The sequence below is a fragment of the Peromyscus maniculatus genome, chromosome 2, assembly GCF_049852395.1.
Source record: "Peromyscus maniculatus bairdii isolate BWxNUB_F1_BW_parent chromosome 2, HU_Pman_BW_mat_3.1, whole genome shotgun sequence".
NCBI classification, from domain to species: Eukaryota; Metazoa; Chordata; class Mammalia; order Rodentia; family Cricetidae; genus Peromyscus; species Peromyscus maniculatus.
This window is the reverse complement of record NC_134853.1, coordinates 65,918,507-65,933,465: the sequence shown is the minus strand read 5'-3', so window position 1 is coordinate 65,933,465 and position 14,959 is coordinate 65,918,507. Positions and strand designations below refer to the sequence as shown.

General features: G+C 45.8%; 1 protein-coding gene across 2 annotated transcripts; it reads left to right on the top strand.

The window, feature by feature from the left end:
• Nucleotides 1-57: 57 nt before the first annotated feature.
• Bag1 (BAG cochaperone 1) lies at nt 58-12,468 on the top strand. Of its 2 annotated transcripts, XM_006975335.4 has the most exons (7): nt 58-698; nt 2,215-2,343; nt 5,357-5,439; nt 7,466-7,579; nt 10,116-10,223; nt 11,682-11,744; nt 12,213-12,468. In XM_006975335.4, the coding sequence occupies exons 1-7, from the start codon at nt 626-628 to the stop codon at nt 12,300-12,302; spliced, it is 660 nt and encodes a 219-aa protein (XP_006975397.2). In that variant the 5' UTR covers nt 58-625; the 3' UTR covers nt 12,303-12,468. The 2 variants fall into 2 exon arrangements, with proteins under 2 accessions (XP_006975397.2, XP_042126927.2); XM_042270993.2 differs by lacking the exon at nt 2,215-2,343 and having other exon boundaries at nt 124-698.
• Nucleotides 12,469-14,959: the final 2,491 nt, after the last annotated feature.

Here is a 14,959-nt window from a genome sequence, read left to right as displayed (position 1 = left end):
GGCGGGGCTTGGGGCGGGGAGGGATGGGGCGGGGCCTCCGTGGAGTGGGTGGGGCCTAGACGCGGCTGGGCGGATAGGGCGGGGCCTGGAGCGGGGTCAGTTCCGAGGGCGTGGTGAGCAGATGGGGCGGAGCCGGTGAGTAGTAGGGTGGGGCTGCAAGACTGCGCGCTGGGCAGCCACCGCTGGGCGGTGAACAAACGCGGGCCTGGCGGATCGCAGCGGCCTTCGGCGACCGCGAGAGGACCGGGAGCCGCTGGGACCCCGGCTGCGCGCCTCTCGGCCCGGTCGGGAGCTGCGCCAGTCGGAGCCCCGGGCCGAGCGCGGCTTGCCTGCCTCTCAGCGTTCATCTGGCCGCAGCGCAGCCAGCGGGCATGACCGATCCACCAGGGGCGCCGCCGCCTGCCCTGGCAGGCCGCGGGTGAAAAACAAAGTCCGTCCCCGCTTCACTCAGAGCGAGAAGGTGGCTCCCAGCAGGGAATTGACCCGGGGAAAGAGAGTGACCCGCAGCAAGAAAGTGACCGGGACCAAGGAGGAGACCCAGGTGGAGGAGGAGGTGACCAAGATCGAGGAGGCGACCCAGACCGAGGACGTGACCGTGGCCGAAGAGGTGACCCAGACCGAGGACATGGCCGAGACTGAGGAGTTGGTCGAGACGGAGGAAACGGAAACAGCCGTGCTCAGCGTGACCGTCACCCACAGTGAGCACCAGGGTGGGCTCTGTAGGTCGGGTTGGGATCAGTGGGTTTGGCCACGTGTAGCCGAGCATGAGTTCTTGGCTATGTTCGTGGGGATGGTTTTATCTCGGGCTGGTGTCAGGACATCTTCCCGTGTCGCCAGGGTGTTTTGTCCCTGGACATTTGTTAGATCCTCTATTTTGGAAGCGTAGTTGAGTGTGAGCCGCCAGTAATTATAGGTCTTTGTGTCAGTCTTGTGTTTAGCTATCTTTCGTGGTTCTGGACATCTACCTGTATAGTGAGTCTGAACTTGGTGTTTGGTCGGACTGTTCATTACTTGCTGAGTACTTTCTGTATTGAATGTCACATCACCACAGGCTCAGTGGGCGGTGGGTGCAAGAGTTACTTTCTGGACACCTGGCGAAATTAAACAGAGCTAAACAACTGGGAAGTACACGAGAAAGCTCAATCTGTGAGATTTCCTTAGAACCAGTTAGTTAAGAAAGACCCACATACTTTGCCAGCTGGAAGCCATGATTCTGTGTCCAGCAGCCTTAAGTGACCTGGAGCTGGATGTCTCTCTCTTTTTTTTTTTTTTTTAAGGGCTCTGATTTCTGGTCTGTGAAGCACAGATGGGAACTAGGACTCCTTCTGACCCTGGAGTCAATTGGGAGAGCAGTCTAATAAGCTGGACCTGAACTCCACCTACTTAGAAAAGAATTGACACCTGTGTTTAAAAAAAAAAAAATGGATTCATTCGTTTGTTTTTTTTTTTTTTTTTTTTGGTTTTTTTTTTTGGTTTTTTTTTTTTTTCGAGACAGGGTTTCTCAGTGTAGCTTTGCGCCTTTCCTGGAGCTCACTTGGTAGCCCAGGCTGGCCTCGAACTCACAGAGATCCGCCTGGCTCTGCCTCCCGAGTGCTGGGATTAAAGGCGTGCGCCACCACGCCCGGCTTCATTCGTTTGTTTTTACTAAGCACTAATTATGATGTACTTAGGTGTGCCCAGTAAGAAAGACTTGGAGGAAAACAGTCCCTTGCTGGTGGGTGAATCAGGGGAGACAAAACTGATGCCTTCGAGACATTAGGGCATTCAGACTACAGGATGCAGGCAGCTTGTGATGGCGAGTGTAGACTTTGGAATCAGCTGGATCTAAGGGCAGATTCTGAATCTGCCAGTTGAAGGTTTCCCCAAGCAAGTCTTAATTAAATTGATAGCTGCTTTATGGTGTTGTCCTGGAGTTTTGAGATAATGCGTGAAACAAGTCTTGTACATCTCATTATGTATGATTGCATAAAATGTCAGCTGTTATTAAAATAGTTTTTTATGTTAGAGGAAACAAATCTTAGAGAAGGTCACCAAAGGAAAGCTTTGTAATAGGTAGCATCTGAGCTGTGCCTTGGGGACATAGCTCATTAGTAGAGCACTTCCCAGCAAACCCGAGGCACTGAATTCAATCCTCAGCTCCATAAGAAAGCATCAACTTGTTTTTAGGTTTATGTGAAAGAGTTAGCTTCATTGAATGCTTTTCTTTCTCTCCAGGCAATGAGAGGTATGACCTTCTTGTTACCCCACAGCAGGGCAATAGTGAACCAGTTGTCCAAGACCTAGCTCAGCTTGTTGAAGAGGCCACAGGGGTTCCGATCCCTTTTCAGAAGCTCATCTTTAAGGGTGGGTATTTCTCATTCATTTTTGAGTACTTATGGCTAAAGGACAGATTTCATTTTATTTGTTTGTTTGTTTTGATTTTCTAAGACAAGATTTCTCTGTGTAGGCCTGAAATGTCCTGGAACACGCTCTGTAAACCAGGCTGGCCTCAAACTCAGATATCCACCTGCCTTTGCCTCCTGAGTGCTGGGATTAAAGGCATGTGCCACCACCACCCTGGTAAGGACAGATTTTAAATTGCTTAGTGACTTTCAGTTTTCTATGTGTATATGTGTGCATGGGTGTTTTGCCTGTATACATGTCTGTGTACCAGGTTTGTTCAAGGCCAGGAGAGGATGTCAGCTTCTTTGGATCTGGAATTACAGATGGTTGTGAGCCACCATGTGGTGCTGGGACCTGAACCCTGGTGCTCTGTAAGAGCAACAAATGCTCTTAACCACTGAGCCATCTCTCCAGCCCTCATTTTTCAGTTTTCAATCAGAACCATTTTCTTTTGTTCATTCGTTTAACAGTTATTTATTAAGAACCTGCTCTTCACTAGACTTTGCAAACATCTGGATGAGTATCAGATTTGGAGTAACATGATGCCAGAAATGTCAACTTTTTTTCAGGAAACATACGGACAGTTTTCTCTGGTTAGGCTAGATTTTTCCCCCCCATTATATATTCTGCATGATTGTGCTGAAGATACTACTAAGTAAATGTTACCTTAGTTGCCTGATACCCAGTTTCTGTTAGTGTGACAGCAGAGACACTACTGTTGCCAGGACTTGACGTCGTGCTGATTAGAGAGGCTTTGAACAAACTGGATGGAGCCTGGATGGGCAGAGTGCTGGATGATGCTGATTTCTGAGGCACTGGCTCCTCCCCACCCCTCCCTATTCTCACTCCCATAGGAACCCATTATTCTGGTACATGATAGGACCAGATTTATCTCGTTAGGTTTTGGTCATTGTAAAGAATTTAATAATGAACATTATGGCAGGGATAAAACTTTTGACTATAGTAATGGGAAGCATTTTTATTTATATTTTATAGTATAGATCTTTGCCTTTTTCTTGCTGAGAAAGTGATAGTTTCCTATAGCCCAAGCCATTGTGGAACTGGCTAGGTAATATGCATGACCTTGCCCTATGTCTTTTTCTTTTTAAATAATTTAATTTTTGAATTATAAGGACAATAGAAACTTATCTTTCAAAGTTGAGTACAGTAGCACACACCTATAACTCCCGCACTCTGGAAACTCAGACTAGCTCCATGCCAACCTAATATAGTCAGAGAGAAGAGAGTGGGGAGGCGGGAGGGGAAGAAGGTCAGAGAATGTAAAGGAAAGATCAAGTTTCAAAACAGCACAAAGAAAATGTTCTCCTGGATAAAGTTCCTTATTAATTTTTTTATGGTACTGTAGCAGCTCAATCAAACATGCTAGGCAAGTACCAAACCACTAAGCCCTATCCTCAGCCCATGTGTTTTACATTTTCTTTTTTATAACATTGAGTTTAGCAGCATTCAGTGAAGTATCCTGAGAAGAAAAGAGCTTTCATGACTACCAAGTCTTGTATTGTACAGAAATGATCTGTTGGGGCTGGAGAATGGAGTTCTAGGACGGCCAGAGCTGTTCCATAGAGAAACCCTATCTCGGAAAAAAAAAAACCAAATAAATAAATAATAAATCTTAAAACCCTTAGGGGCTGGAGAGATGGCTCTGCAATTAAAAGCACTGTCTTGCCTTCCAAAGGACCCAGGTTCAATTCCCAGCATCCATATGGAGGCTCTAAACTGGTTAGTAACTCCAGTTCCAGGGGATCTGACCTCCAATGGCATCAGGCACACATATGATGTACAAGCATACATTCAGGCAAAATACCTATACACACAAAACCATAATAAAATTTTTAAAGAAATGTCTGTTATATGAATTATATTAATCCTTTGTTCCTGGATATTATTTTTAATAACTACTATATAGACATATTTCCAGTTACTTGTTTTGGATAAATATCTAGAAATGACATTATCAGATAAAGACTTTTAAAAAAAAAATTCCAATTTCTCCTTTTCTTGTTAGCAAACATGAAGCTTTTTGGTTGGTTGGTTGGTTGGTTTTGGTTGTTCTTGAAACAGGGTTTCATTATGTAGTTTGTGCTGGCCTGGAACTTGGTCTTGGTCTACTGCCCATTCTAGGCTTGAACTCACAGAGATCTGCTTGCTTCTGCCTCCTGAGTGCTCAGAGTAGGTGTGCACCACCATGCCCAGTTGTCTGGGTCCTCTGGAGGAGCAGCCACTGCTCTTAACTAGTGAGCCATCTCTCAGGCCCCCTTTTTAGATTAGATTTGTGTTTCTGTTTGTTTTGTTTGTTTGTTTGTTTGTTTTTAAAGATTTATTTATTTATTATGTATACAGCATGTATGACTGCAGGCCAGAAGAGGGCACGAGATCTCATTACAAGTGGTTGTGAGCTGGGAATTGAACTCAGGACGTCTGGAAGAGCAGCCAGTGCTCTTAACCTCTGAGCCATCTCCCCAGCCCCTGGTTTTTTGTTTTTTTTTTTTTTTGAGACAGGGTTTCTCTGTGTGGCTTTGGAGCCTTTCCTGGAACTCACTCTATAGCTCAGGCTGGCCTTGAACTCACAGAGATCTGCCTGCCTCCCGAGTGCAGGGATTAAAGGCATGCACCACCAGTGCCCAGCTTGTATTTCTGTCTTTGAATAATATTTTTATTAGTTTTATGAAAATTTCACACAGTGTATTTGATCAGACTCACTTCCTTGCTTGTATCCCCGCCCCCCCCATTTGAGTCCAGTTTGTGTTGCCCAAACACGATCCAGGATACAGGACCTGCCCTGGAGTGAGGTGGGCCTATCAGGGGTCACACTCTTTCCCCCAGCTATTAAATGCCAATAGCTCCACAGTTAGTGGTGGGGCTTTAATCTCACCTCTTTTTCATGTACATTAGCCAAAGTCTGTTTTCAGTGTTGTGCAGATGTTTCGATTTTGCATGCCTTTGTTCTTTTCAGGAAAATCTCTGAAAGAAATGGATATACCATTGTCAGCACTTGGAATACAAGATGGTTGCCGAGTCATGTTAATTGGGGAAAAGGTAAATTGCTTTCTCTGTCAAAACTCTTCAGAATTGAATGACTAAACTCTTTATACATGGTCCTGTATAGAAGACCAAATTGGCTGGGCGGTGGTGGTGGTGGTGGTGGTGGTGGTGGTGGTGGTGGTGGTGGTGGTGGTGGTGGTGGTGGTGGTGGTGGTGCACACTTTAATCCCAGCACTCGGGAGGCAGAGGTGGAGGATGTCTGAGTTCGAGGCCAGCCTGGTCTACAGAGTAAGTTCTAGGACAGCCAGGGTTACACAGAGAAACCCTGTCTTGAAAAACCAGAAAGGAAAAAAAACAAAACCCAGTTGGCTACCCAGATTCACATTGGTGACCTGCCCCCTTAAATGAGGTCTGATGAGATTACCAGTTTGGTTGTCGCATTATTTGTGCATTTCTACCTGTTGATTAGGCTCGCGCTCTAGGAGTTGTGCTACCTTAATGGTGTGGTGTATTTGGTGAATCCTCGGTGTAGTTCAGATGTGCCAGGAACAGGCTTTACTTAGAATTTTCAGGAAGGCTATTTGTGAGAGCTGTAGATGCTACCCGTAAGAACTCTTGTTCAGGTTTTAGGAGCCTGCCTTCCTTTAACTGCCCTTCTTACTAACTTGTACCAGAAGAAACCCCTCTGAGTGGGAAGGCTCCGACTGAAGAACTGCGGGGACAAGGAGAAGTTAGTTGGTGACGGGTGTGGGCTGCGGCCCTGCTGTGGTGGTGCTGTGCCCAGCCCTGCATTGTGACACAGTGGCACACTGCATGCACTCCGAAGGTGTCTCACTTAGAGGGAGGTGGCCGAGTCCACTGAAGGCAGGGAGGGAGGAGCTATCGGGAGGAATGGGGGTCTAACCTCACCCCGAGCCTCCAGGGCACGGGGCTCCAGATTTGGCCACAAAGAAGAATGAACAGTTTAGGGGAGTGTAACAAAGCTGCCCGCTGTGGGTGAAAGGAAGGAGAATGTTCTAAATGTCTCCCGGAAGGGGTGGGGAGAGGGGTGTGGGCAGCAGCGAGTACCCATGGTTTCAGTTGGAGCTGGTTAAGAGAGGGGAGCCACATCTGGCCATTTGGATCTTAGGTCACTTTACTACATTATCTGTAAAACGGTTCCTGTTACACAAATCCTAAATGGTCTTATAATAAAAAACCAGGAGCCAGATATTGGGGTAACCATAAGTTCCTGCCTCTTAGGATTGTGGTAAGGTTTCAAAAAAAAAAAAAGCACATGGTGACACATGGAGGCAGCTGGGTCAAGAGTTCAAGATCAGCCTCCCATTATATAATAAGTTTGAGGCCACCCTGGTCTAATTTGAAACACTGCCTCTCGGGGGAAAGATTTGTCATACTGCTGGGCATGCTAGTACATCATCTGTAATCCTAACACTTAGGAAGCTGGGGTGGGAGGAAGGAATTTAAGACTAGATAGTGAGATCTTGTCTCAACACAAAACCAAGGACTAGTTGAATTCTGCCTGACTTTTCATTCTGGACTCCTTAGTGGCATTCACTTGAATTTGCGTACTCTCTTTCTTTTTAAAAGATTTATTTAACCTGTTTTATGTGTGTGAGTGTGTGCCCGCTTTTGTATGTGTGCACTGTGTGCATGCCTGGTGCCCATGCAGGCCACAGAGGAACTAGAGTTACAGAAGATTGTAAGCCTCTGTGTGGTGCTGGGGACTGAGCCCAGGTCCTCTGGGAGAGTAGTGCGTTCTCTCTGGTCCTTGATTTCACTCTAATCTCAATGTTTGGATCAGCCCAAGACAGAGGCTCAGTCTGACACTTGGATTGGCTCCATTCTCTGAGCATAAGTCAGCAGGATTCTCACCGACTGGAGTGTTTGCCTCCCACCTTCCTTCTTTCTGGACTAGGCTTCATAGGTAGGAAGCCTCGTTGTCCAATCCTTTGACATGCTCTCCAAGAAGCAGCATCCTTCTCAGTGAGTGGCTTAGCCCAGTGGTGGTCAGATTTTCTTCTGACAGAGGCAGCTGGCCTTTTGTGATTACTGACCTCTTCTTTATTCTTCCTGTTAGAGCAATCCAGAGGAAGAGGTTGAGTTAAAGAAGCTGAAAGATTTGGAAGTATCTGTAGAGAAGACAGCTAACCACCTGGAAGAGTTGAATAAAGAGCTTTCTGGCATCCAGCAGGTGACTTATCTATAAGAATTCTGTGGATTTAGTGGTATAGTATTGTTACCTGGTTGGCTTTTTTAAAAAAGATTTATTTCATTTTAAATTATGTATGTATTATGTGTGTGTGTGTGTGTCTGTGTGGGAGTATGTGCATATGAGTGCTGGTGGTCAGGGAGGCCAGAGGTCTGAGATTCTCCCAGAGCTGGAGTTACATGAAGTTGTGAGCCTCCATGTGGGTGTTGGGAATGCAACTCAGGTCTTCTAGAAGAGCAGTACATACTCTTAATCACTGAGCCATCTCTCCAGTCCTGTTTTGTGCTTTAATTGTAAAATTAATTTGTGCTGGGCAGTGGTGGCCACGTCTTTAATCCCAACACATAGCCGGGCGGTGGTGGCGCACGCCTTTAATCCCAGCACTCGGGAGGCAGAGCCAGGTGGATCTCTGTGAGTTCGAGGCCAGCCTGGACTACCAAGTGAGTCCCAGGAAAGGCGCAAAGCTACACAGAGAAACCCTGTCTCGAAAAACCAAAAAAAAAAAAAAAAATTAAAAAAAAATTAATCCCAACACATGAGAGGCAGAGGTGGGCAGATCTCTTGAGTCCGAGGCCACCCTGGTCTACAGAGTGAATTCTGGGATGGCCAGAACTACACAGAGAAACCTTGTCTCTAGAAACCAAAATAATAATAATAATAACAATAATAATAATTTGTGGTGCTTGTACAGGGTTTAAGTGTACGTACAGATAAAGATTCATACCAAGGCCCATCACATTCTAAACTCTGTCCTCACTGCTCTTCTTGTGGCAAGTAAGGACTTGTGATCCAGAGACATTGTTACTCTGAAAAGTAGTTTTCATCTTATTATCAAAAATTTCAATATGATGTACATTTGGTAAATTGTTCTTCTATTGATTAAAAAAATTAACATTTTCTTGTGTCATTGACAATGGTCATAATTTATTGCATATCATGGTTTACCTAACCTAGTTTATATTCTCTGTTGTTTTACCTAATAATTATTTCTGTTACGTGTGATGCTTCTTTGAATGCCCTTAGACATGAGTCTTTTTGGAACAGCTGTGATTGGTTTTGATAGGACTGAGTTTGGATTTCTGAGTAATTTTTGAATGTCTTGCAATGTGTTGTAAAATGTGTGTTTGTCACTCTGTTTTGATAGCCATCCTCAGAAATCCCTGCTTTTCAGCTCAGCCACCAGCTAACTTGTGATTAGGCTTAGAGATGTGACTAGACAGCAAAGGGGTTTAATAAAAATAGGTGCTGCTTGAGCCAGGTGTGGTCCTGCACACCTGTAGCCCCGGCTCTTCTGAGATGGAGGGGGCGGGGATCAGGAGAAGGGCAACATTGATTAGGAGGTGAGTTGGAGACCAGTTTATACCACGTGAGACCCTGTCTCAAGACAAACTAAAATTAACATGGTCATCCTCTGTTAGCGTATGATCTCCCTGGGCCATGAGTTAGGTGACATCTACATCTCTTCCCTTCCACATCCCATAATCCGAGTACAGTGAGACATGGAAAGTTTAACTTGTTTCAGATCTTAAGCCAATGTTGGGGATATGGCTCAGCTGATAAAATGCTTGCTACACAGCATCAGGACCTGGCGTTCAGATTCCCAGCATCCATCCATGTAGAAACTTGACAAGATGACATATTCTGTAACGCCAGTGCTAGGGAGTCAAAGAAAAGAGGATCCCTGCCACTCACTGGCCAGAGAGTCTAGCCAAATTGGTCAAGCTCCAGATTTAGTAAGACATTCTGTCTCAAAAAATAAGACAGGGTATCTTAGTCAGTGTCCTATTGCTGTGAAGAAACACCATGACCATGGCAAGTCATAAAAAGAAAACATTTAATTGAGGCTGGTTTACAGTTCAGAGGTTTAGTCCGTTGTCATCCTGGCAGGAAGCATGGCAGCATGCAGGCAGACATGGTGCTGGAGAAATAGCTCAGTTCTACCTCTGGAGGCAGCAGGAAGAGAGAGACACTGGGCCTAGCTTGAGCATTTGAAAACCCAGAGCCCAATGACACACTTACTCCCAGAAGGCCAAACCTACTCCAACAAGGCCACACCTCCTAATCCCTGTCACGTAGTGCCACTCCGTAACAATGGAGCACCTAAATACGTGAGCTGATGGGGGCCATTCCTATTCAAAGCACTAAACAGAGTGTTTGACAGATACCCCATGTCAGCCTTTGATGTCCACATGCTGTGCTGTGCTGCCCAGCATTTAAGTCTATGCTCTTACTGTCTGCCTCTTACGTGCATGTGTGCACTTGGGACTGAGAGCTACACTGTAGTTAAGCTCCAGAGGCCTTCAGAGTCCCAGGGGACCATATGAGAAGAGCAGCCTGCAGCCTGGTAGGATTCGAGACTGGCCACAGCCAGCATTTCTAATTTTCCCAGGGGACGAAGGTCTGAGATTCAGCCTGGCTCATTAGAGCAATGGTAAACTCTGGGTCACTTCATCAGTTAGTGGTATGGTTTTCCATGAGTCTCAAGAAACACATGCAATAGTGCCTTATTCCTTCGCAGGGTTTTCTGGCTAAGGAGTTACAAGCAGAGGCTCTCTGCAAACTTGATAGGAAAGTCAAGGCCACAATTGAGCAGTTCATGAAGATCTTGGAAGAGATTGACACAATGGTGAGTAAATATTCAGATTAGAAATGCTATTTTTTTTGTCTGTGTGACTTTTTTTTTCCCTTATTTATTTATTTATTTATTTATTTATTTATTTTTCTGTTGTCAGCTTGATACAATATAAATTCTTATCCTAATAGTGAAATGTTCCATTGAGGCTTGCCCAGTAATTGAGTAAAACTAAAACTTACTATAAGCCACACAGTCATCCGAGGGTCCCCTCTGCTATATATCCTCTCTGGTTCTGTGGGTTGCAGTCTGATTGTTCTTTGCTTTATATCTAGTATCCACTATGAGTGAGTACATACCATGTTTGTCCTTCTGGGTTTGGGTGACCTCACTCAGGATGATATTTTCTAGTTCCATCCATTTGACTGCAAATTTCATGCTGTTATTATTTTTCTCTGCTGAGTAGTACTCCATTGTGTATATGTACCACATTTTCTTAATCCACTCTTCAGTTGATGGGCATCTAGGATGTTTCTAGGTTCTGGCTATTACGAATAGTGCTGCTATGAACATAGTTGAGCATGGAGATACTATTTTCTAATGACAGTATTTCAGTCCATTTTACTCTGTCAGTATTATACTTCCATTGTCTGGGAAAATTACTTGGGGATATTAAGCATCTACTATTATGTGTCAGGTGTATGTGTCCTAGTTAGCTTTAACTATCAACTTAACACAGCCTAGAGGTACCTAAGAAGTGCCTCTCAATTAAGGGATTGCCCAGACTAAGGTGGCCTATCAGCAAGTGGGAGGGTGGTTGATAATTGACATAGTCCACTATGGGTTGCAGACAGGTGGTCCTGGGTAGTATAAGAAAGCTAGTTTGGGGGCTGGAGAGATGACTCAGAGGTTAAGAGTACTGGTTGCTCTTCCAGAGGTCCTGAGTTCAATTCCCAATACCCATATGGTGGCTCACAACCATCTATAATGAGATGTGGTGCCATCTTCTGGCCTGTAGGCATACATGCAGGCAGAACACTGTATACATAATAAATAAATATTTAAAAAAACCAAAAGAACAAAACAGCCAGGCGGTGGTAGCAGATCTCTGTGAGTTTGAGGCCAGCCTGGTCTACAGAGTGAGTTCCAGGACAGCTAGGGATATACAGAGAAACCGTGTCTCAAAAAAAAACCAAACAAACAAACAAAACCCCAAAACAACAGAAGGTACTTTTCCTGGCAAAGTAGTATCCATGTATAAAAAACAGTGAAAAAACAAAATCTGTGTTTTAGATCAGGTTACAGTCCAGACATTGCAACCAAGGGAGAGAGCATTCATAGGAATGAGAGCCACGAAAGGAGCCACAGGACGCAGACTGGGAGAAGTGACACCTGGAAGTACACATTTGACTGACATTGGTGACCTGTTGGGTGTGTTGTGTGGACAGCCAGTGTCTCTTGTCATTGTTACTGCAGACGTTAATTTTTTTGTGTGAACTGGTTCTTCCATAGGTCCTACCAGAAAATTTTAAAGACAGCAGGCTAAAAAGGAAGAATTTGGTAAAAAAGGTTCAGGTGAGTTATATGAGTACATGACAGGCTGTAATATATTTAGAATGTTGGTAAGTGTGTTTATCTGTTCAAAACAGGGTAGTGTAGAACTGTGGTGAGAGGCATGGTCTGTTATTACTGTTTGTTTATTGGCACGAACCCAAGAAGGGGATTCTTGTCCCTGTGTATTTGATTTAATCAGTTTGGGCAAGTTCGCTGGAGAGCAGATAGGGCTGGCAAAGGTCCAGTACGGGCCATTGGTGTGTCTAGTGCCCCCTTGTGGAGGGTTAGCCTAGGGCATAGCCAGAAACCATGGCCCAGTGTTTCACTATCCTTGGAGTCCAGACTGGGAGTCCGTGTCCATCCCTGCACAGCCTGTTGAGAGGCTAATCATCAGGTTCCCCAGAATGGCTGAACAAAGAGCCCTGTGTGGGCAGTGGCTGGCTGGTCCTAGGCGGGCCTGGGGTCTCACTGCCTGCGTCTGTCTTGTAGGTGTTCCTAGCTGAGTGTGACACGGTGGAGCAGTACATCTACCAGGAGACGGAGCGGCTGCAGTCTGCAAACTTGGCCCTTGCTGAATGAAGTGTGCCGGAGAGTGCCTGTGCTGACTGAAGAGCAGCCCCCGGCCCTGCCCTCTGGAACAGAAGCTGCTTGTTTCTCCGGGGCTGCCAGAGGCAACTGGCCAAATATCAATTTCCCTGCCCCTCTATCGGTTCTCAATGAAAAAGTGCTGCCTTTGCGCCCTGAAGTAGGGCTCCTGTTGTCTCCTTCTGGCTCTGTGTGCCCGCGCTGTCCGGCAGCTGCCTTTTAGGAGAGAGGCCTTCCTGCCCAGCAGTTACTAGCTCTTGACATCAGGCACTTTCTGGGCTGGGAAGAGCTCCAGTTCATCTGGAGCTAGTTCCAGGTTTGTGGGGCACCCTAGTCTTCAGATTCGTGACCTTGTGATCTCACTGTGTAGATGTAAAACCAGAATCACCAGGCAGGTGCATCCAGGTAGGAATGCTGGATAGAAGTTTGGCACGTGGACAGTCACAGAGTGCCTTTCTGTCCTGCTGTGACTTGATTTCAGAACATCTGACTGGATTGTTTAAAGACCTTGTCCTCACTGTGTAGCTCTGGCTGTCCTGAAATTGACTATGTAGACCTGAGATCCACCTGCCTCTGCCTCCTAAGTGCTGGGGTTAAAGGCATGTGCCACTATGCCCGGCTTCAAGGTGCTATTCTAAGGTGGGCCCTGTGGTTAGTATGTGTGTGACCTTGCCCCCGAACAAGTCTCCAGACTGTTAAGAACCCAGTGTCAACTGAGTCTCTGCCTGAAACCAGTTCAAAACCGTGGCTTAGGAAGGCACAGACAGTCGTTAGAGTGTAAAGTGGGTGAAGCCAGCTGGCAACTTCTGTTAACCACACCCTCTGGGCTGGAGGTTTCCTGGGAGGCTATTCCTGCTGATTTTGTGGACTTCCACTTCCATTGGGTTGTTGTTGTTGTTGTTAATATTTTTACACTATTTTTAATCTTGTGTATATGGTGTTTTGCCTGCATGTATGCCTGTGTACTGTGTTCATGCAGTGCCCATGTGGGCCCAAAGAGGACGGACGTTGTATCACCTTGGAATTGGAGTGGAGGTAGTTATTAACTGTCATGGGGGGGCTGGCCCCTCTAGAAGGGCAGCCAGTGCTCTTAACTGCTAAGCCATCTCTCCAGCTCCTCCATTGCTTTTAAAACCAATTTGTATGTTGTTATCAAGCACAAAAATATTTGGAATATTCTTTCTCTCTCTTCCGTGTATGTCCGGCTGGCCGGTCATCCTCCCGCCTGTCCGTCTGTGTGTGTGTGTGTGTGTGTGTGTGTGTGTGTGTGTGTGTCTGTCTGCATCTGCATGCATGTGTCTGCCTGCGTGCGTGGGTGTGTGTATGTCCCTCCTTTGAACACAGTCTTGCTATACAGCCTAGGCTGGTTTTGAACTTGTCATCCTTTGCCTCCCGAGTTCTTGAATTATAGGTATACATGACCGTGTACAGTGTTTATTTTGTGTTGTGTGAGAAAGCAAAGATTTGTGGCTTGTCAGCATTTACGTTTGATGAAGTTGAGAGGGATTCTATGTGTTAGAATCCTTTAAGCTCGTCAGTTGCTGCCGTCTCATTCTTTAGCACAGTACTCAGGAGACAGGCTTTCAGCAGGCTCCCTGAGGTCCATCTTGTTACAGAGGGCTTCACTGAAGTCCCAGGGACTAAGCCTGGGTAGCCAAGACATTAGACCTGGTGGTAGGAGAGGTAAACAGTAGACAGGACTCGGGGCCCAGCCCAGCCCGTTCCCAGTTTTCTGTGGCAGCTGTTTGGCCCTGGGTCACAGTTAGCAGGCTATTGTGGGGCTTGGGGAGAGAGCTCAGTTGATGAAGTGTTTGTCACACAGCAAGCGGACCCGAGTCTGATGCTCAGAACCCATGTTTGGTTGTTTGTTTTTAAAGCTAAGAGTGGTGGTACATACTTATAATCCTAGCACTAGGGAGGTAAAGACAGGCCGATCCCTGGGGCTCACTGACCAACCAGTCTAGCCACTGGGAGACCCTGCTTTAAAAGAATAAACAGTGTGGATGGCTCTTGGAACAAATTCTGAGGTTGTCTTCTAGCCCCTGCACACACACGAACACACAAAGTTACTTAGCACTAGGTACTGTTCTTCATATATTTTAGTGGTCTAATCCTCACATAGTAAAGAGGTGGAGGAAATGGGAAAGATGGCAGAACCACAAAACAAAGCTGGGTGCTTTTTTAAAAGTTTCATTTATAGTATGTGTATGGATATTTTGACTACATGCATGTCTGTGCACCATGTGTGTGCCTGGTGGCTGCAGAGGCCAGAAGGAAGCATCGGATCCCCTGGGACTGCAGTTAAGAGACAGTTGTGAGCTACCATATGGGTGCTGGGAATTGAACCCAGGTCCTTTGCAAGAGCAGCCAGTGCTCTTAACTGCCAAGCCATCCCTCCATCATTCTTTCTTTTTCTTCCTTTCTTCCTTCTCCCTCTCCCCTACCAACCCTCTTCTTTCTCATTCTGTAGTGCTGAGAAACAAACTAAGGGTCTTGTGCATGCTAGGAAAGCATGCTAACATCCTCCAAACAGAGCCAATGCTTTTAATCCCTCTCTGTTCTTCCTCCTAATTGACATGGGGTCATACATACTTAATCTCTTATTCTAGCATTGTGGTTATACCCTGCATTGATCTATATTAATATGGTTA

Excerpts from the sequence above, each read along its gene's own strand:
- Bag1 (XM_006975335.4), top strand. The coding sequence starts at position 626 with ATGGCCGAGACTGAGGAGTTGGTCGAGACGGAGGAAACGGAAACAGCC. Across the intron at positions 2,344-5,356 it reads TCAGAAGCTCATCTTTAAGG|GAAAATCTCTGAAAGAAATG; the intron begins GTGGGTATTTCT and ends TGTTCTTTTCAG. Across the intron at positions 5,440-7,465 it reads TCATGTTAATTGGGGAAAAG|AGCAATCCAGAGGAAGAGGT; the intron begins GTAAATTGCTTT and ends TCTTCCTGTTAG.